The 23,469-nt window shown below is 39.5% G+C and overlaps 1 protein-coding gene across 7 annotated transcripts in view; it reads right to left on the reverse strand.

Annotated features, from left to right (window-relative positions):
• Window positions 1-23,469, reverse strand: part of EXOC6 (exocyst complex component 6) — a 138,180-nt gene that overhangs the window by 82,726 nt on the left and 31,985 nt on the right. For 6 of the 7 annotated variants that reach the window (XM_053309487.1, XM_053309489.1, XM_053309488.1 and 3 more), the window contains 11 exons: window positions 18,177-18,348; window positions 16,945-16,992; window positions 16,758-16,848; window positions 15,466-15,511; window positions 12,477-12,681; window positions 11,392-11,550; window positions 10,098-10,166; window positions 5,073-5,156; window positions 4,935-4,981; window positions 3,637-3,757; window positions 1,997-2,068 (listed from right to left, as the gene is read on the reverse strand). In XM_053309487.1, the coding sequence (XP_053165462.1) occupies window positions 1,997-2,068; window positions 3,637-3,757; window positions 4,935-4,981; window positions 5,073-5,156; window positions 10,098-10,166; window positions 11,392-11,550; window positions 12,477-12,681; window positions 15,466-15,511; window positions 16,758-16,848; window positions 16,945-16,992; window positions 18,177-18,348 (1,114 nt within the window). Of the gene's footprint in view, window positions 1-1,996; window positions 2,069-3,636; window positions 3,758-4,934; window positions 4,982-5,072; window positions 5,157-10,097; window positions 10,167-11,391; window positions 11,551-12,476; window positions 12,682-15,465; window positions 15,512-16,757; window positions 16,849-16,944; window positions 16,993-18,176; window positions 18,349-23,469 lie in introns of those variants that run through there. The other variant, XM_053309493.1, reaches the window with a different exon arrangement.

Here is a 23,469-nt window from a genome sequence, read left to right on the forward strand (position 1 = left end):
CTTTTACTATACATTCTGAAATGGAGGTGGTGGAAGCAGTTTTGTGCTTCTGCCTCTGTGTCAGCTTATAACCCAGTGCTCACCACGCCACCCAGGCATTACTCACTCTTTTGCCCACCTCTCTCTCTCCCTCTTTTCCTCAACTATCTACAGAGAGGCTTCACTCCCACAAACACAACACAAAATTGTTTTGTTGTGCCCTTTCAAAACAGGATTGTAATTACATGATAAATCATGCAACTGAAGCAAGACAGACAGACAGACACATATATAAATACCAGTTCTTGAGTTGTGCTTTTGTCACACATTTTGATCATTACCTTTAGTCTTATGCCTTTAAAAAAATATCTATGAGTAAAGCTATTACTGAGTGGTCTTATTTGTGGAGGAACACAAGACAACATGCAAAGTGAACAACATAGGACTATGGGAGAAGAGCTGGTCTCATGGTAGCAAGCATGCACTGTCCCCTTTGCTAAGCAGGGTCTGCCCTGGTTTGCATTTGAAAAGGAGACTACATGTGAACACTAAGATATTCCCCTTAGGGGATGGGCCCACTCTGAGAAGAGCATCTATGTTCCAAGTTTTTTAAACTTTTGTAAACCACCTTGGGATTGTTTTTAATGAAAGGCGGTATATAAATTTATCAATCAATCAATCAGTCAATCAATCAATCAATCAATCAGGGATGTGCACATCTGGGGCAGCAAAGAGGAAGGAGGAAGGCAGGTCTTTAAAAGGAGGAAGGCAGGTCTTACCTGCCACTCCGTTGCAGCTCCATTGCCCCCCTCCCTGCCGCCGCACCAGAGCGGTGCTGTTTGCATGAAGCAGCCAGGCTCTTTGTTTGCTGGCTGCCTTTGCTTAGGAACAGGACGTTTCCTGTTCCCAGCAGGAAATGGTGTCTGAACATGTGCGGATGACATCTTGAGTGTGTTTTGGCACCTGGAAATATATGTGCCGAAACGCTTCAAGTATATCCCTAGTTCCAAGTTCCCTCCCTGGCATCTCCAAGATAGGGCTGAGAGAGACTCCTGCCTGAAACCTTGGAGAAGTCACTGCCAGTCTGTGAAGACAATACTGAGCTAGATGAACCAATGGACTGACTCAGTATAAGGCAGCTTCCTATGTTCAATTCACACATTACACAGAGGCACATTTAAGTTTGCCACTCTCTACAGAAGGTTGTAGTCACTCCCAGCTTCCTGATGAACATCCCTCTGTATTACCTGCTATTGCTAAAAGACATCTCTTGCATTCACACTTCATGATATATACTGAAGATATGTTAAGTGCACACCTAGAAATGTAAAGTGTGAAGGCAAGGAATGTGTGCTTGCAATAGCATGTATGTCAAAGGAACATTAATCAGGGAGCTGGGATTGACTGCAACTTTCTGTTGAGTGTGGCAAACTGAAACATGCCTCTGTGTGGTCATGTGCGAAATGGCCCTATGTTATGTACTTTGCATCTTGGCTTGCGATCCTTCTTAAAATACTAGCAAATATTAGCCTTATTCTTAGAAGAAAATTAAAAGGTACTGGACTACAGGCAGTGGCTGACATGTCCCGCAACCTAACGCAGGTGGTTCTAAATCACACATGCCACTGCAAACATCTAGAACACATGCTCATATTATTGTGCCTCTACTACTTACTAATGCACAATTACACACTGCGACACCATTTGCTCTGGGAACATTGCTGCATTGTGTGATCATGCAATGTTAAGTAGCAGTGGCACAGACCTGTTGTGCAGCAACACAGGCTTGTGTTTTAGACGCCCAAAGTTGTACAAGCAGTTCAGAACTATCTGAGCTATGCTGTGAGACACGTCAGTGAATAATTTTAATAGCATGAAGTGGCACAGTCTTAAATAATACATTTTCTAGTTTTGCAATCCCACTGAAATAAGCTCAGCAACAGAACAGTTGTAAATAGACTTCTAGGGGCATATGTGAAACTGGAAACATTAATTCAATTGTTACAACACCACCAACCTGCAAAGTATCAGCAAACACAACGATCAGATTCTTCAGCTCCAAAACTAGATCAGGATCAGTGCAATAGGACTGAAAGTTAAACACAGAGATTTTATTTTAAACATTCATTTTATCCAACAGTAAAGGTATTTTCTATTCCAGTAATCACATTCAAGCTGATGTTTATCCCAAAGCAGTGGGTCAGTGTTGAGTAGAGATGGGGCTGAGGTTAAAAAGGTAGCCAAACCTTCACTATGGTCTGCTAATAAGACTAGTGCTCCGCCCATTTGCCCTTATCCCTATGTGCAATGGCTACCAGAGAGGGGGAAGAAGAGAAGAAGAAACATTCAGAAAAATACACCAAGAAAAGTTTTCTATAGCTCTTCTATCACCTCACTTTGATTTTCCAACTGTGTGTATAGCAGAGAAGCATGCATGGAAAGATCTCTTCCTCATATGCATTTCAGTCTCTGCCAGCAAAGGGGGTGTAGCAATGCATGTGATCTCATTTATCCCTAAGGTAAAGTGTGCCATTAAGTCGATTTTGACTCCTGGCGCCCACAGAGCCCTGTGGTTGTCTTTGGTAGAATACAGGAGGCGTTTAGCATTGCCATCTCCCGCACAGTATGAGATGATGCCTTTCAGCATCTTCCTATATTGCTGCTGCCCGATATAGTACCAGCAGGGATTCGAACCAGCAACCTTCTGCTTGTTAGTCAAGCATTTCCCCGCTGTGCCACTTAAGGTGGTCATTTGCCCCTACTAAATCTTAAACCATGGTTTCCATGGTAGATCCAAGCTAGGTCCAGATGTTCCTATTTCAGCAGCACAGCAGAAACAAGTGGATCATGTATGTATTTCCAACTGTTCAAAAAAGAAATCTGCAGAATGTAGAAGCAGGGAAAGGCTAGCAGAATGTTCTCTCTTATTTATAAACAAAATGAAGAACAGACCAAGTTTAAAATAAGTTGTCACAATGAAATTCCATCCACTACAAGCAATTCTAGCTATTCCATTATTTTTCATGCAGATATTCAACTGGGTAAACAAAAAACTTTACACTATTGAGCAACACTCATTATAGCGATTAATAATCCCTTGGCTAAATACAGCCAATATTAAATTTATAACACTGCCCCAGTTTCAAACAGTTGGAAATGAGGCTACTGCAATGTAGACACCATCCCTTGGAAGTACCAAAGGGCAGCTCTAAGGGTTTTGTTGGTGAAGTTTATTTTGGAAACAGAGTTTTTGGAATGATAATTAGGAACTACTTCCTGGTGCTGCTTTCAGTGCTAAATTAATTCAATCTGATCTAATGAAGAGGTCAGTTGAAACTAATTAGGGCAGATTGTAATAATAACAGCAGATTAACTCTGCATATTCTAAACTGTTGGACTAAGAGCACAGTTTGGAAGACCCAGGGAGATGTAAATCAGTGGAGGATTATGCAGATAGCCCACGGCTGTGGCTCACAGCCTGATACTGCTGGGACAAACAAAAGCCTGGCAGGCTCTCTCCCAAATCTGAGCAATTTTTAATTACAAAAAAACTCACCATGGTAGACCTGTAACCCCCACCCCCACCCCACACTTTGACATTATCCTTCCTCTAAGTAAATGAACATAAGGATATCATTGCAAGGCCTGCTCACTTACTGAATGAGTTCTAAGGACAGCAATAATCTTAGAAAGTGCCATGTTCCAAAGCTCATCAGTGTAAGCTCTTGTTATTAGTCCATGTGTTACATGTAAAATGTGGTCTTCCACTACAAAAAAACTGCACACATAAGAGAGAGTTAACAATAGAATCCTCACCCTCACCATTCTCTTGAAAAATAAGCTACAAATAGCCAAGAAATTCTACTCCTGTCTCCCCATAGTGGCTTAAAGTGATATTGCTTGTAGTAAGCCGAACCTTTTGCAAAGGGTAGTCTCCCAAGTGGCATCCACGCAAGAGCAAGCCTTCCCCCCACCTTCTTGCTGCAGCCCCTGAAAAGCCATTCAAGCTACTGCATGGAACAAGGTGCAAGCGGCTGTGCAGGGGGCGTTTCTGGAAACTGGGTAAACACACCTTCCACAAGCACTCACGGAAGGCATCTCTGCCCACTTTCCAGGGACTCCCCTGTCCCGCTGCACTGCCACTCACACTGCATCCCATCTCCAAGAGTCATCTTTGACCCTCAAAAATGACTTTTCAGGGGGATGCAAAAAGGAGGAGAAGGTGGGGGCAATGGCTTGTGCTCACTCAAAGTCCAGAGGGAAAAGTTGGACTATGTACTTATGGTTATTTATTTATTTATTTATTTATGCATTTATATACTGCTTTTCAGGTGACCCTCCCAAAACAGTTTCCAAAAACTTAAATAAAAGGACAGTACATTTTACAACCTACCCTGCAGCATTGAAGGCATCTGGAAATCACTGGATGTTCAAGCTGCACCTCTGAGAAGGCCTATATTGGGCTACTAGCAGTATGTATTTGGCTACTACTTATGTATGCAAGTCCAGAGGAGCCTGTCCCAGAGTTATCACTTTCTGTTTGCTTATATACCAGGCATGGCAATCTCTTTTCCCACCTGGTCTGCTTTGCTTTAAAAAAAAAAAGTTCTTTGCACTGCAGCATGAGTGTTATAGTAGTAGACAAAGCACTATAATAATTTCCAATGGAGCCACGAAGGACAAGAACAACTTCCCCACAACCTGTCCCCCCCTCCACCGCACTGCTGGATAGCACACTTCAGGGGTGTAAACAGGATTTACTTTCGAGGGACAATTTCCCCACTGTCTCTACTTCTCCCCAACATCTCAAGCTGCCCTTAATATGGCAACAATAAATGGCCAGGGCATAAATGCAGGGAATACTCCTGAAAACTGACACAAGTTGAACATCCTTACGTAGTAGTGAGAAGGACATTAAGCTATGCAAATTAGGACATCCATATTTTGGAACTTACCCTACAATTTGACTGAAGTATCTTCTGTAGCCTTCCACTGTTTCATGCTTTAAGAAAACCACAATATTAACAACAAAATTAGTTATATGCATGCAACATTTCAAGATAGACCAAACTCATTAAAAAAAAAAAAAGTACCATGTTTGACTGTGGCTGTAATACTAGTCTTGCCTGTTTCCTTCTCTGTTTTCTATAATAGTTTTCAAATGTCTCCGCGTCACCCTAAGAGGAAAAATACACACACGTTTTTTGAAATGTTCATTTGTTTAAAACAAAATTACAAAACCTGCTGCCTTAACCGGCAAGTTAAGTGCAGAATTCTTCTCTGCCATCACAATACATTCGTTCAACAAATGCACTTAGAAATGGAAACTCTCTCTCTCTCTCTCAACTTGGCTTCAAACAGTGTTTAAATCGTTCGAATGAGTTTTATAATTTTAAATTTTTAATGTCCCTTTAAATTCTTTACAAGCCTTAAGTATACATTGAAGCATAATCATGTTTTTTAAAAAGATCCAAATGGTATCTCTGCAGTCATTAGCCTTTGAAGTCCTCATTGTAACAGGGTAAAATCAATTAAGGGTGCAAATCAGCAACTTTTGTCCACTGAGAGTTCTACAGCCAGAGTTGGGAGGGGCTAGTTCTGAAGAGGTACTTTCTGGTTCCGAACTTGGCTGGTCGATCAAGAGAGTAGTAGCACTCTCTGGCACGACAGAGTTAAACAAACATCCCCTTCTCCCCCTTTTCACTTTACAGGCAGCAGTTTTCTCACTCCACCAAAATACCAGTGAGGCAAGGGGACAGTCTTTGCAAGGCCATGCAAGGCAGCAAGCAAGGTTGCAATTAGACTTGAGAGCATGCAGGAGGCAGTGGTGAATGGACTTGCAAGGGTGCACACAACACAGCAATGAGGTGGGGAAGACACTTGGGGGGCCTGTTATACTGCAACAAGCTGGTGGAAGAATTTGTGAGGGCACATAAGACAGTAGTGAGGTAGAGTTTGCTAAGGTGCATGAAGGGGGCAACTAAGTGGCAAATGAACCTGTGGCACACAAGGTGGTGGAGGACTGCCTTTGGATACAGAGGTTCTATATGCCTCCGATCATGGAGGGTCAACTTAACCAGGATGGGTAAGAGCCACTGTGCTATCCTCCCCCATGAATTAGTGTAATGAATTTTTAATTCGAGATGAAAGCCCTCCTAAATCAGAGAAAATATCCTTCTAGCCCAGTAATCCTGTTTCCCATAGTGCCCAGTTAGATCCTTCTGGGGATCTCTGAAGTGCAGAAATAAAGCACTGCCATTCATTCCTAACATAAGCAACTGGAATTCTGGGGTAGATTGCCTTGGAACATGGAGCTTCTATATCAGAAGTATGCTGCCTATGAATTTAGATACAGTATTTAACCAGCATGGGTAAGGGTCACTGTTACACTCGTCTTTCCCACAGTGTCAGGTCAGGTCTTCCTTTTCAAAAAGCCTGGAAATTCAGTAATCCAAAAACCTTTTGTTATGAGAGTTAAAATGCTTTCAGTATTCACTGGTTTTTTAAAGGATGGAAATTGCAGGTTACGCTGCTCATCTTAATTTCCATGCCATATAAACTGTAAAGACTTTGTGCAATACTTTGTATATTATGTTGACTGTACAAATTAGGATTCTTTGCCTGGTCATACTTTTCAGGTTAGCTTTGGGCTGGGAAGGGATGCATCCTGGCAAATGTTCAACAAGTGCAGCTTTCCCAATCCTTTTAGAGATGTATCAGGCAGAAATACATCAGGGCATCTCTAACAAGCTTGTATTTTACCTGTGGAATTGTATATATGCATACAAAAATGTTATACTGTAACTTAAATTAAGCTAATTCAGAATACTTTTGATCATCTCTCTTTAATACTGATATTTCTTCAGCTTGCAAGGTTCATATACAGGCGTTTGTTGTAGAAACTGATATAAAACTCCTTTGTAGGGAGAAAAATCTGGGCAGTATTCAGTCATTCTTCAGAAGTAGTTTTTTTTAAAAAAAATCTTTTTTAAGACAAGTGAAGCGGCACTAATTTGTACTACTTTTAATAAGCATGAAATATTATCATCTAGATAGAAAGTTTTGATTACAGTTTTTCATCAGTATGATTCATTCAGAGAGAACCATCTGTCCACTTAAAACCACAACAAAAATTGACTCATCTATATATAAATATATATAAATGCAACCTAATTTGCATGGAAGCAGAATAAAAAAATCCGAACTGCTCAAGTTCAGTCTTTCTCCTGTTGGGGTTAGCATACTTATTTAGGTTTCTATTGATCAGTAAATGCAAAGCAAAAGAGGTATACTGAATACTGCAGTAAAAAAAAAAATCCAAATATGGAGGGGGAAGATCCAATACACACAGAATGCAAAATCAAGCAATTATTAAAAATAAAAATAAAAACACGATAGCTAAACTGGTGGGTTACATTAGCAGATCAAGGAAACAATAGTACTTTCTATTACTGTAACAATGAGCACACTAACATTTTTAAGTGCCTGGAGTGCCATATGAGTTTTCATTAGGTGCTGTTTTCAGTGCAACCACTGTAGAAAATAATTGCAAATATAGCAATACAGCAGAAGCTTCTATGGTTTAAAGACGATAACATAAAATCCTTCCAAATTCTAATTAAAAAAAAAAAAACCTTTGAGGAAAAGCACATTCAGGTAGCCGGAGTCCCAACATTTTATTTTAAAATCACTCAGCTTCCACAGAAGGGACCTTTAGTACTGTTGAGGTATTGCTTTCCCACAATTAGCTGAAAAGAGAACTGAAATGGGAGATTCCACACAGCATTGTAACATAGTGCTATGTTATCCAGCAGTGCCTTCCCCATTACCAAGATCTTCTATAATGTTTATTCTCATTCCATGTTCCATTCGGCAAAGACCCTTTCCAGTGCTAACTGAAAGTCCCTTGTTTGCAGCACAAGATACAATTTTGCTCCCCAGGTCATGACGACTGGAGAATTAGTGTTTAATTGAACCTTATTTGCTTCTGTTCCCCGTGGAGTGTGTGCCTGCTAAAAATAATGAAAGAAGCTAGCAATCTTACTCACACCTCATGGTGTGTGCACACACACATCACCTGACACCTTCACAGGAAGTGAAAACTGGCTAAATAAGGTGCAAATGAGCACTAAGCGCCCAGCTGTACCTACCTAGGAAGAAATAAAAGGGCTGAACCAATAGGCAGCTTTTCTGTTTCAGTGAGACTAACCCTTTTGGGGACAGGGAACCATCTTATTCATTCTTTATTTTTTAATTTAAACTGCTTTGAATTTTTTTGTTGATAAGTGGTATATAAATATTCGTAGTAGTAGTAATAGTAGTAGTAGTAGTAGTATCTACTATGCACCAAATCTATGGTGCGGCCACATTTAGAGTACTGAGTGCAGTTCTGGTCACCATATCTTAAGACACACATTGTAGAACTGGTGCAGAAGATGGCAACCAAGATGGATAAGGGGCCTGGAGCACCTTCCTTATGAGGCAAGGCTAAAAGGCATCTGAGGCTTTCTAGTTTGGGAAAGCGTGAGCTACGGGGAGACATGACAGAGGTGTATAAAATTATGCATGGGACAGAGAGAGAAAGCAGAGAGAATCTTTTAGGAACAGGTTGCAGATTGGGTGCTCCTTTATTGAAAATTCTCCCACCTTCCATGTTAAAAATGGTAGGGGTGGGGACAGTGGGGGAATCAACATGCAAGAGAAGAGAAAATGCACATGATCTTGCTGACCAATGGCAGAGCTGAGCAAGCATGAAAGGGACCACCTCTCTCTCCTCATGTTTTTCAGACCAGCCTCTTTATGCAGATCATGGTGCAATCCTTAGACCCTCAAGATGGGTCACTACAGGACTGACACCACTACCAAACCGGTTGCTGAGGTCCATGCAAATAACTGTCTGTTTGGAAGGTAGTGACACTTTGCTGCTACCTTTGGCAAGCCATTTATTTAGATTTTTAGCATGTCTTGCCCCCAGAACTTCAGGTTTTGTTTAGTTTAAATGAAGGGTTTCCCCCCTGCCATCCACTAATTAAGTTATAAATGAAGTTTCAAGCTTTCAGTAGTTTTCATTATGAAGAATTCATCTTCCTCTTCCTAGAATGTACCACAGTTTAAGTTTGCTTCTTAGGAAGAGCAAATAACTAAGTAATGAATGAAGATCCTGTGAGGGATTTTGCTGAGCAAAATCAGTACCAACAGTACTGTAATCCGTTTGCCTAATCCCTTGAGACTTTGAGGTATAATTTTATCTTCTGAAACCTGCTCTTCAGTTTCCATTTCCATTTGTTCAGTTCCTTTCCCCCCCCATCAGTCATATTTGTGAACTTACTTACACATATGCAAGCCTTACTTACACAAGACAGTTTCAGGTAGGCATGTGCACGAATTAATTTTTTCTATTCAAATTGCCCAAACTGAATTACCCCTGATTTGTTTTGTGTCTGAATCTGTCCTCTCACATCATCCCAAATTTGATTTGGATTGGATTGGATTCTATTTGGATCAATTTGGACCACTTATAAAGGTCCTAGGGGCACAATATTTGAGTGGTGCCACCCCCACGGGTGCCACCTACCACCCAAATTTCAAGGCAGTGGGGCACTTGGTTGATTTTTAATGATTATTTTTAGGGGGGGGTTAATGAAAGATGGGAATTGGGGGAATAGGAGGAATCTGAATCTCAAATCGATTCGAATCTAATCTGGCATGATTCAATTTAGACCCGAAATATAGCCAATGGACCACAGGGGTGATTTGTTCTGTCTCCAAATCGCCCGAATCAGCTAGATTTGGGCACAAATCAATTTGTACCCAAATCGATTCGCATATCCCGAATTTCAGGGCACTATTCAGCAAAAAGTACACACATGTAACATCCTCATGCCTTTCAATTTAGCACATGCTTCACTCTCCCACTGAAATTACAAGATGGACTGATGCACCTTAAAATCAGCTAACAAAGAAGCAGAATACTTGAGTTTGTTTTCAAGAATGCAGGTAATTTCTATTAAGGTGGTCACAATCATCTTAGGAAATTCATGGGTAGTTTCCCCACAAAAAGAATACAAATGTGAGAGGAAGGCAATAGGATTAAAATATAAGAAGAATGATATACATACCAGAACTGAATAAATATGCAAGCATCTATAAACAGGTGAAAAGTCTACCAGATCATGAGCTGTCAAAACCTGCAGGAAGGGGCACACACACACAAACACACATACAAAAAACCAATGGTCAACTGTAATACTACATTACCAAACTAATTACAAGTAGTTACAAACTCAGATTAGTAAACAAGACAGAAGGCCTTCATTCTGGTCATGAAGTTGAATCAGCTGTGATCAGTTAACCTGTTGATGAGGCAATTAATTGTATAGGTGTACAAAATACAGTTGTAGTCTTATAATCTGATAGAAGTCTGTCCATTATGTATTACATGGAAAATCAGAAACAAATATGAATGCAACAAAAGTGATAAAAGCCATACCTACCACATTCTATTACTTAAAAGGTAGTAAAATCAGACCTAAAATCAGACCTTTATGAATATAAAGTCTGCTCACAGAGAGGAAAAAGGCACACAATAGCAACCAAAGAGCACAGCCACTGAAAATAGAGGAATTATGTACAGTTTCTCATATTTACTTCCAGGTCTCCATGATGTCCTAGAAAAGTGAACTGAACTACAAAAGTATGTAATCGCTTCTGATCAGAGTACAGCCTGCAATATGATTTAGTTATTCTTTCAAGAAGAAAATATCCATAGTTGAAGTATTCATAACACTAATACCAAAGCAAAACAGCAGTGACCCGACTGAGGAGTGCTTTCTGCTATCTTAACAGGGAGAAAAATAATGGCCATTACCTAAAGAACTACAACATAGTTCTGTGGAACCAAGGAGACCCTGAACTTGTTTCCCTCAGGGTGCAGCTTCCTTCCCCTGCCCTCATTCTATGTGGTAAGCGGCTTTTAAAACCAAGGGCAGTTTCAAAAGTGAAACATGGTATGGGCAACGGCTGTTCCAAGAAAAGGAACGAGCAGTTGCCTAGAACATAGCTATAATTTAACAAGGGATGACGTCCCTGGGCCTCTGAGGGAGAGGGGGCCCACCAGCCAAGTGACTGCTTGCTCTTTGCTCTCCCCCTCTCAACAATCTGACAAAGGCGGTGGGAATGTAGTGGGCAGGGGCCCATCTTAACATTTTGTCCCAGGGCCTCCTCCAACCTTGCTATGTCCTGGATGTTGCATTGGCCTACCCACAAGCATTTTGAGATAGCATCTTAGGATCCCAGCCTATGTCTGGAAGCCATGTGACTCAGGACTTCAGCTCTGCCTATTTCACAATTGTGTTCCAAAAGCTGTGCGACAGGGACAAGCATTAAAATAAAAGGATAATTGAGAAAAAATACCTCATCTTCATGTTCTTCTTCTTCTTCCTCAAGGTTTTGATTTGAAACTATTTCATTCCTTGGTTCTGGAAGCCAGTCATTACTTATATACATATTCTTTCCATAACTTAGATTGTTCTGCTTCTGGAGAGCAGTATTAAAGGTTTTCTGTTGCTGTGCCTGTATTAGCAAAAGATCCATTTAATACAGGAAGATTACACAAATTTCAGCTATGGTCTTAGGTAAATAAACATGAGCCAAGACCAACATGGCAAAAGGAAGCATGTCACTTGTCTTTTTAGCTGGATCCAACAAAGCCACACAGGAGCACATTATTTTTTAGATTGCAAATGTTACAGCACAAACTAGAAAAAAGGGGCAGAACTAGATGTGATTCTGGCAGATCTAGGTCTTCAGATATGGATTGTTGAACAATTATAAAGCTAGTATGGAGCAGGGCCCAAACATGGGGGCCAGGAAAAAGGGACACTTTACCTGGGCATGGAGGTCTGGGGCAGGGGGTGGCATTACCACAGGGGTAAACTGAGACTGCACATGAAGATGATTATGCCAGCTTATTTCCATCTATCTATATGGGGTGCCCAGATCCTGTAAGCTTTGTTGGAGCCAAATCTGAAGCAATATTAGAACAGAATGAGCAACACTGAGATGCTGGTTAATGCCCTCCTCTAGAACAGAGTGTTTGCTTGTGACACAACTGATGTCTGGATTGTGTAATGGTGATGTGTGTTGATCTGGTATCATGTATGGATGCATTGCTTGGTGGCAGAGTCTTTTTAAGCACATGGGATAGATGCAGATCAGTTTATTTCTGTGGCCTCCAATGTTTCACTGCTGGGCTTTGGCTGCATGGACTCTTGAAGGTGGGTCCCATGTTGCAGGTTGAGTTTTGAAGTGGGTCTAGTTCTTGACAAGCTACAGATGTCTGACAAGGGATTCTATGCATGTGATGGAGGGGAAGCGTCACTCCTTCAGCATTTGATGGTCCAGTGAGTGTATGAATAATGGCCAAATTCTGATTTTGACTTGCTGTGTGACACCAAACTTAGCTGAGAGATAAATCTCAATAAGAATAGCAAACACACCTGTTTCATTGCTGTTTCACCAATTTTATCTGAATGCTTCCGAATACTTTCTAGGAAATCCTTAAGATCTGACATGGAAATTTCTTTAATTTCCTCACGAAGCTTTGGAAGGTTTTCAGTCATTATCTGGCAAAAACGATACTGACTCACTCTAGGGAAGTATATATTTTCTAGCTGCTCCATAGTTTTTAAAGCAGAATAATATCTGGAAAGAGAAAAAGGTAATACTTTTTTTTAATTTGCATGTAATCCAAACAAGTTGTAGCATAGCCTAAACTCTAGATTTTGATAATCTGCACGCAGGTAAGAGCAAGGGGTCAAGGAGGCAAACTGGAGAGAGGGAAGTAGACCTTGCTTCAAAGCAAAGGCAATGGCATGAAGAGGACAACAGAGACTCAGACAGGGATGGGCTCCTAGAGCGTTCCACTATGCCCCTCAGAGGGCAAGATTTCTTCAGACTGGTTTCTGGAGAGGCTTCAGATGTTGGAGCAGGTATACCTTTCTTGATCCTAGGCTTCAGCTGAACTCTCTCTTAACCTGCGCTTTGCTCAGCACCTATGCTTCTGTACCTTCTTCAACTGCTACCCGACATAAGTCAGAGGGCACAGTGGCCTACGTGTTGTGCTGGGCAGCATTAGGAGGATGGAGCCAATCTGCCTGTGCTACTGCAGGCTTCTCAGTGGATCCACCTGCACTACCATGTGTCTCAGCAAAGTCCCAGCACTTTGGAATATCTCTGCAAGAGCACAAATACTTCAAACAGCCTACCTGATGCTAGTTAGATCGGAAACACGTCACTGATAGTCAAACATTTTCCCAATCTAACTAGTGTTTCTGGAGTATGGGCAGGCTATTTGAAGTATTTGTACTCTTGTGCACACGCCCAAAGCCACCAAGGGCTTTATCCAACAGAGCCTGCAATAGCAGGGGTGGATTGGCTTCACCCTCCTAACACTGTGCAACATATGGGCTAGTGTTCTGGATGTACCTTCAGCTTCACTTTGTAGGGTTACATATTTGTAGTTAACTTAAGCAATGAGATAATGACATTAGCATAAAACACACAGTTGTAATGTCTGTCTATGGCACTACAACTGTACCAAGTTTGATCCAAATAGGTTCAGGCACTGCAAAGTTGTTAGGGGAGAAAACACATGCAGCTGCCATCTTGAAATAGGTTCTGGACTTCATTTATGGGATATCAGAGTTTAATGTCCTCTATAATCTTAACATGTATACCAGCTTTGGTGCACATTGGTTAGGCAGTTCACTAGTTAACCCACTTCCAGCTCAAAAGTTTACACATCCACCATCTTGAACTGGGGTCGCTGACATCATCACACAATATGTCATTGAGGTGTCTCTAAGTGGCACTGCAACTGTATCAAATCTGGTCCTAATTAGTCCATGAATTGCAAAGTTGTTAGGGGAACACACACACACACACACACACACACAGAGAGAAAGGCAATCTCATAAGACTACTTTTCATGAGGAAAGTAGGCTAAAATGTTAGTGAATACATAGTCCCATTGAAGTTAGTGGGACTTCAGTTAGTTACAACTAACTTACCTCATTGATTTCAATGGCGCTTACTTTCTTTAGCTATAGCTCACTGTTTACATGAATTATGCAATTAATTTTTTAAAATTACATTTATATTCTTCATTTCCTCCATGGAGAAATTCAAGACGGCATCCTTGGGGGTTCCCAGACACTGACCGACTAATGAAGTGAGGACGCAGCAGAAGGCTTCCCCACTACTGTGGCATGCAGAGGTTGGGGGGGGGGTTGCACTAATCTTCCCTGTCTCCAGAAATCCTCTGTGCCTTCCAAAAATATGCCCCTGAGGGTCACAAATACCCCTGAAATTCCATCCAAAACTACTGGACATCTTTCCTTAATCTCTGGCCTCTGAGACGTCAATAGGCCCATTTCTTACACACTTTTAAGCATATATTGGCAATCATATGGGCTAGAAACTTGCTTTAAAAGAGGCAGATATTCTGTGGCTATCATCACATTATTTCCTTTTTCTGTGCCTCTACAGAGTCATACTGTGCATACAGTCCTGCCCACAATATTTGAAAGACACTAGCATTGTGCAAAAATTCTGTACCACATACAGTCCAAACAAACAGGAATACTTCCAATGGTACTCCATTGTTATTTTACATTTTAAATCAATAGTACAGATGAAAAAAAATATATGACAGGCATTATGTAGAAAGAAGATTTTTTAAATACCTGCAGTGAATTTAAAAAAGGGAAATTGCTGACAAGCAGAAAGCAAGATGCTGAGACCCCAAAATTAGCTTTAGAGGAAAGTTTGCACTCTTAGCCTAACCAACTGGCATCTCTCCAAATCCACTCAAGTTAGTTATAATTCTTGCATGTGTATGCTTGCATATGCGCGCGCGTGTGTGTATAAATTCAAGAGTATATTTTATTGCATATACCTAAAAAAAAGCAACAATGCTAACAATTGCATTAAATTCTTAATCTAGTGATAGACATTAACAACATGTAGAGGACACAGAGGTCATAATTCACCCCCCCACACACACACACACAGAGTCAAGTGTGCAATCACATAAAGTGTGCTTTGAAAGATTAGAGCATATATTAGTAAACTGGGAAGACTTCATCCTCAATAAACTGTTGATAACTAGTTGCTTTGCAAATGCTAAAGCAAACCAATATGATAAATACTATGCAACAGATTTTAAGATTTTTTCATGGCATTAATCCTGTTTTCTCAAGGCAAATCATTAAGCTCTGAAAACGTTTGATTTTTCTCCTAAACATCTGTCTCATAACAAGAATCAAAGAGATGAAAAGCTGAAAAGAATACAATAAGACCAGATTAAGATTCATTATATGTCTTGACTAGAGTAGCCTTTGCCATTCCATCAGTAATTGTAGAAGACAAGTAGATGAGCCCATTCATTAGAAAAGTTATACTTCAGTTAGAAAGACGTCCACTTACCGTTTCACGTTCATCTGCTCTTTTAGTTTGCGGTACATTTCCAGAACTGTATAAAAGATATTAACACCCATAAGTCTTACTACAAAAGTAGATAAAACATTCCAGTGGTCAATTTTGCAAAGCAATAGACTTTTCCTTCAAAAAGGTTTTCTAATGAGAGCATTAACAGAAAGTGACAAAAATGCATACTGAGAGGAACAAGAGGCAGGCAGTGAACCATCAGGAGAAACCGTAAAAATCAAACTGCAAGCTCAAACCTATCATAACAAAAATGGCTAACATTTTCTCAGTTCAGCCATCAACCTTTAAAAGCATCTGAGCTTTCCTACGGGTTTTTTAAGGCAAAGCAGGGCAATACTTTTATTAGAACCAACAAACAATATCACAAAGTAGCAAGCAACATTTTGAGCTCTTCAGACTTCTTCATCAAGCTAGACAGTAAGAAAAACAACCAGGAGGTGAGTAGAGAGAGGTGGGCATGATGGAAAAGCCACAATGTCTGCAGTTTCTAACAGTCCTGAGATAGAGTGCAGGGCAGGAGGTTTTATACAGGCTTAATTCAATAAACCTCCGTTAGGTGCATGTCAGAGTATGGTGGATCACTGGGACAAAACTGAAAAGGGCTTTCCCCCATTTCTTTTGGAAATCTAGCAATTTGGAATCTAGTAATTACTCAGGTCTGTTTCCAGCACTAAGCAGACAGAACACATGGGCTTTTATATGGCTACCTACAGTTTTCCAGTGCATTGTTACTGGGGATAGCGCACAATATACCAACAGTACCACCTACTGTAATCCTCGCAAGTTACACCACCAAACACAGAACAAAATAAGGTCATCACTGTCTGTCGGGGCAATTCTTATAAGCCGCAAATCGCGTGGGAGAACTCTGGCATGTTCAAAAGGGCAATAAACTATGCTTCAGTAGTTACTGATATAAATATTGAGAAACTGATTAGCAGAATGGGAAAACAAGGGGAGCTAGAGAATTAGCAGCTTCAAAGGAAAGCTGCAAGTTTCAGCTTTGAGCAATAAAGGTTAAAATGACATATATCCATTAAGCCATCATCTTCAGCCATGGCCTCTCATCAATTGCCTAGATATAAAAATGCAACTAGATATAAAAATGCAAATAGCAACACTGTCTCTCAGTTGAAACATTCCATTTAAAATTGCAGTGATACTTGTGTTTAGAAGTATGATAAACATGAGAACATTTTCTATTAATTCTGAAGAAATGCACAGACTTCATTTTAGTAGTGCTGTTTTAGGTATTCTACTGTTTAACTCACCTGGAAGACACAACTGAAGTTTCTCAACCACGGTCGTAATATTCCTCTGCTGAAGTCTACACTGGATGATTTCCTCTGTTTGAGCTATCACCTTGGATATTCCAGACATATCATACAATTAAAATGATGTACACATTTGGTTTCCTGCATGTATTCATTAAGCACATAGGTAAAACCATTTTCTCACCTCTTTCCCAGCATCTTGAAGCCTTCGGTTGGTATCAGTAACTTGGACCTTAAAAATAATTTCACCTTTGTTAGACAAATATGCATATATTGCCCTGATGCAACTGCTCACCCTTGTAATCAGATCATGCTTCATGAGAAACTTAGAACAAAGAAATGCAAATCCAAATTAACTCTACAGCTTGAACTTGAACTTTTGATCACCAAGGGATTTTTGTTAACTTCAATTAGTTATGACAGTTCTTTTTAACAGATTCTGTGGCAAACTTCTCAAATTTACTTGGGATTTTTGAACTTTATTTGTTTCTCTAGGTCTGTCAAACAATTCAAATCATTGACCCAATTGACCACTGGTCCCTTTTTGATAACCTCAATGAGCTCTATGTGCCATTCATTGTCTGCAAGAAATGGTGATTGCATTTTATGGTAATTAAACATTCATACTTTGCTGAATGCAAACACTGGGTGGTTGATTAACATCAAACGTGGAAATCTCCAAGCCAGAGCAACATTTTAATGCCGCAGGTGCAGGCAGAGCTCGACCTCAGACTTTCCCACATATTAAGTGACTCATTAGGTCATCATAATAAGGGAGCACATTCTGGTTTATTAAAAAACTCATTAATTTCTGAACAAAGATGCTCAATGACCTCATTGACGCTGTATTTGGTCTCTTGTTATCTGAATATCCTTTATATAATGCTGTTCTAATCATAACCTCTGGTGAACTACGCTCATTCTGTCTGGTGTGCATATTTTCCTCGCAAAAGTGTAAAGAGAGCTAAAGGACGAGTTCTACAATTTACTTCGGGAGGAAATCTCACAACAAGTTTCTAAGGAATCCCAACAACTCCAATTACTCTGTGAGGAAGCAGAAAAACATTTGGCGGGGGGAGGAGTCCAAATTAAAACTGGACATTTATAAAAAGGTCAAAACATGCTAAATATTTAGATTCACCATACATAGTGGAATCTGATTACTGCATTATTAATTAAAAGTAGTGCATTATTCAATTTAAAAAACATAATTTTGTCCTCAGAACTGCAGTATTTAAACCAATTAAAAAGTATTCAGTCAGTTTGCAGACACACAAGTGGTACCCGTATTTTACTTTAAATGTGTAATTATGAATTATATATTTATCATAATGTGTAATTATGAAAAATCCATGTTCAGCAGAGAAATGCTTTCACTTTTTTGCAATAATTGTAAACATAACAGTATCACCTTACCTTTAGTTTTTCTGCATTAGCCCTTACTTTAAGAAGTTCTGTAATAGCATCCACAAAGCCTTGATGGTGAAAATTGCACATTTTTTCAATCTCCTTGTCATGGTTGCGTATACACGCATCCAGTTTTTCCATGAACTTTTGGTGTGCATTTGGCTGGTCATCATATACAGACCTATTAAATATAAAGACTGTGTATAGCCATTATTTAGTATGTCTTGAGTAATTTACTAAACTATTCAATGGTCCAATTTTTAAAATAAAGAGCAAAACAATGAGCTTATCACATAGTTCAGGAATCAGTACCACCAATGTAGTCATACCAAGCCTGCTTAACTTAGGGACCCCAGCTGCAATTCCCATAATCCCCAGCCACAGTGGCCAATAGTCAGGGATTATGGGAGTTATAGGCCAACATCTGTGGGAGGACCGAAGTTGAGCAGCCCTGCATTAGACAATGAAAGGCATAATCCAAAGATCTAAGGACTGAACCAATATCTTGTTTCACTGAACCAGTTGAACCCGAGTATCACTCTTTTTCATGCATGCCTTCACATTCAAATATTAGTTCAAAGGTGTCAATTTCTCTGATCAAGGTAAAAGGACTTCCTAAACACTGTTTATTAACGCAGTTTATTAAAGCATTATAAAACATTCATAATGGAGTCATTACACTGCATTTATTTTACGGTTCTACAGCTCAGAAATGTCTTGTACAGTACAATACGCCCCCTAGTGGGGAATAATTGCCAGTATCTTTCCTACATGTGTACGTTTGTGTGCACACATACACATTGATTGCAAGTGTTTAGAGATGTTCAAAACTGAACACCTTTGCTCAGGTCTACTAACTTCACTCCTACCAGGAAAACAAAGCTAGACAAGAGAAGTGAAATACAATGGTTATAATAAATATATATATATATATACCAATTTCAACACATATGCACACACACTTATTAAGCATTCAGTTCAAATTCTTTCTTCCGTTATTCTTACTGCTTTGCTCTAGGTAGGTTTTACCTACTGAGTCAGGTACCTGTAGGTACCCAAGGGACCAGACAGGAAATTCCACTTCAGAAAGATCTTTTCAGCACCAACTGCCCTGGGTCAACCCAGAACTGAAGACAGAGGACTATATCCTCTCAGTCTGACACACCTTTCACCAGCAACAATGACTGGTTCAGGAAGCTTGGCATTTAGAATTATAATCTCTCCTCAATACAAATGTGCTTGTTTTTACATGTACATGCTAAAAAAAAACCCAAACATCCAAGCTTATAAATGGCATTGACTCTACTGTGGAAGCGAGGGATAGAATAGCAACAAGTGAGACTGGCATATGCAGGAAGAGCAGTGGAGAGAGACCAAAACGAAATGGAAGCGCAGCCGAGAAGCATGCCCAGGATCAAAAAGGACAGTTTTAGAACAAGCCAAAACAACCAACACTGATGTGCACAGGCACAGAAAATGCAAGAGAAGTCATCAGAAGCCAGAATGCAGGAAGAGGGGAAATAACCACAGCAACAGTCAGGAATGGATGCAGAAATGGAAGAGAGTTGTCTTCCCCAAAGCTAATCATGACCAGTAATGAAAGTGGATTAGATATTTTCCAGAACTCTGATAATATTTTGCTAGCACTAGATATCCTACTTCTTTCACCACTATCAAATCTTGATTTTAGTTGTATTCTTGTTAAAAAGTAATCCACTTTAAAATATTTATATTTACTGGGGTGTGTGTAAGAAAATACCTTTTTAAAAAATCAGAAGGAAATGTACATGTTTAGCTGAATGCATCCAGTTCTTAAAAGGGTCCACCCTGGTTGCATATGAATGGGAGACTACATGTGTGAGCACTGTAAGATATTCCCCTTAGGGCATGGAGCCGCTCTGGGAAGAGCAGAAGGTTCCAAGTTCCCTCCCTGGCAATTTTCGAGACAGGGCTGAGAAAGATTCCTGCCTGCAACCTTGGAGAAGCTGCTGCCAGTCTGTGTAGACAATACTGAGCTAGATGGACCTATGGTCTGACTCAGTATATGGCAGCTTCCTATGTTCTTTTTTGACCACAACTATCCCAGAGCTGTCTGCCATCACAGTTTCCTCTAATTCCATGCCAACCCTATTTGGCCATTCAATATTTGGCCATTCAATACTACTCAGTTTTATCTTCCTACATTCAGAATGCCTTTTTGCAAGCAATAGTTTCAGGGTAAAACATATTTCCAGTTTCTCCAGTCCTTACAAGAATGTCTTGACAGCTACCCCTCTCCACATAAGAGTTCCTTTTGCTATCAACTTTCTAGTTTATGAAACCAGCTTTTACCAGAGTGTTGTTTCTAGAAAGAGACACACCCCTCGATGAATATAATACCACAGGCTACACAGGGCATGATCCAGACATTTTGACATCACATGGATTTCACTGGAAAGTATGTGCACATGTGCTCATCTTCACCAATGAAATTAATGGGAGTTCAGAGTGCTCACCTTTAGCTGGATTATGCCCACATTTCATTAACTGCTTATGCCATCGTGTGCAACAATTGATTTTAAATTGTCTTTATTTGTTGTAAAACACCCTGAGCCATTTTTGAAGGTATATAAATCAAATAAACAAACAAACAAACAAACAAACAAACCAAAACAAAATGCCTGGTATCACTGCTATCCATTTAAAGGCAAAAGGCAAAAGAGAGGCTTAACTATCAGCCAGGATCACTAACAGCAATTTACAGCCAAGAGCAGCTAAGAAGGTATTTGAAAGATGGCAGTGATCAAGTTGATAGTTTTCTGAATACATGAATCAATATTTTAGACTTGCACTTAAAATGCATCCCACCCATCTTCTAATGTGTGGTGAAAATAATGTTTCCCAGTTGTCTCAAAGCACCCTGTCTTTCCAAATGGATGGGCTAAGCAAAGATCAATATACTGTGATCATACACCACTTGCTATTGAGCATGAAGGTAGCACATCTTTCTACTACATGGGCAAACCACGCCACCTAGTGGTAGATGCTTGTCTTAAAGAAATATCAGGTTTCCCATGAGTCATGAAACCTGACTTTAAAACAAACATTTCCTTTCATTACTCTAAATAAAATGTTTACATTCCCTCCCTAAACTGTAAGAACATGGGAGATATATGAAATAATGTTTAATGATATTAATAGACAAAGGAACAGAAACAGGTGAACGTTTAGTTTTCTTCACTGATTTCAGTGAGCAGCAGTAACGCTATTTCGCTTCTAATCATTCAGAAGAAACTGCAGAAGCTGCTTTTATTGCCATTTATATTTCAGTAATTTGGAATGCATTTTTCATATTACCTTGGGTGCTGTTGGCAATACCACTAAAATATATATATATAAATGGAGTCTGTGCATTAGTATAAATAACATGTATTGCTTTTTAAAATTATGCGTATGATTTTCTTTTTATGTTTAATTACTCTTTTTGATCTTATTCCCAGATTCTGTGAATGTTTTTCTTTGACACTCATTGCCACTAGGTGCAGTAGGGACTTCAATAGGGACTTCTGAATAAGAGATCATAGACTTCTCCTCTCATCTATTGCCCTCAAAATTTGCTACCTCCAACAGGCAAAGAAAAGCCAAACACTATTGTAGATCCTCAATTTCTTATTTCCTTAGAAGCTATAATCCCAAGCACACATACTAAAAATAAATCTTCAGTTAGTATCAACACAACTTACAAATGACATGTGCTCTTGCTAATGGGTGACCAAGGACAGAATCGAACTGTGTACCAGTATGACTGATCTCTCAAACTGAGCCAGAGGGAAAGCAGAAGAAAACATGCATATAGCACCCAGTTTTCAGAAAATGATGAACATTTTTTCAAGGAAGTATTTAAAGTGCTACAATCTCAGCCATAGTTATTGTATTGTATAAGATACTAATGAAGAATTATTAATGCAAAATACAACATTTAAGGAACAACATATTTATTTGTATCTAATACAATCTCACTTTTTAAAATGATGCTTATCATCATTAGCATTTTGTGAACACCAGAGGGCATCATTCCTTCACACACAGTGGCTTTTTTAAAATGAAAGAACTTCCTCAAAACAAGTTCATTTGGCCTTCTTACTACTTTGCACAGAAGGAACTCATTTTGCTATATGCACAAATTCTTATTTCTTTGTTAAATATGGAGCACCTACTTGAGTTATCATAGAAATTTTCTTCCCCAAAAAAGTTTTTTAATCAAGAATTGCTTGCAAAGCCCATTAAGAGGCATCTGAATACTGCAGATGTTTTTAAGTTAGCTACATCAAGGATGAGATTCCTAATGCCATTTCCCAGTTCTAATTAGCCTCACTGAAATCCTTTCCGGCCATTATTATTTTTGTGCAACCCTTGCCTCATCAATGTGGACTGCGACAATCAAGATAAGTTTCTTTTAAGAGATGAGCAGTCAGTCAGCTTGACATTTGACTACTTGCTCTGCAGAACATCTTCTAACAGTATCTATGGTGATAACATGCTCCTGTGGCCAAAGCAGAGACCACCAGATCATAAAGTTCTCAGGGTAGCTGATGTGTTCTTTTCCAGGCAATTTGCTTCAGAATGTTGCTGCTGTTGAAAGTAAAGCAGAGGTAGAACAGATGAAGCTCTTCTTCACTCGCTATGGTTTTCATGATTGCCTAGGGAAAGGAACAGAACACTTTCCTCTTTCTATCACTGCCTGCTGAAGAGGGGCATCTTTCTGTGTGCAAGCCTGTAAAATGTATACACAAGGAGAATGTACATGCCTGCATAAGGTAAAGCATGTACAGGTGCACTTATAATACAGTCCACCTGCCAAATTTTATTATTTGCCATAGAACCAAATACCACAAAGTACAATTAAACAAAATTTAAATGTGGATATCAAATATAGCATCCAATTCTTAGGCTTCTTTTTCGACCACAACTATCCCAGAGCTGAATGTCATCCCAGTTTCCTCTAATTCTATGTCAACCCTATTGGGCCATTCAGTATTTTTGTTCTACTCAGTTTAATCTTCCTACATAATGTGAAGGTGTTTTTTGTGTGTGTGTGTGTTTTAAAAGATTTTTCAAAATTTTGACCCTTAAGACAAATTAGAGTTATTTTAATGCATCACAGCAAATTATTCATCATAATCTAAGAAAAAGAATTTGGTAGAATAGTTGGAACAATAATCCCAAAAAAGCACAGGGAAGGAAGAAATCCTTTGGTATTTGATGAGAAACATTAGAATAATGTCATGTCTGAATTTTCATAGATTAATTGCATAGTAGTGCC

This window comes from Hemicordylus capensis, chromosome 3, assembly GCF_027244095.1.
Source record: "Hemicordylus capensis ecotype Gifberg chromosome 3, rHemCap1.1.pri, whole genome shotgun sequence".
In the NCBI taxonomy this organism is placed as follows: domain Eukaryota; kingdom Metazoa; phylum Chordata; class Lepidosauria; order Squamata; family Cordylidae; genus Hemicordylus; species Hemicordylus capensis.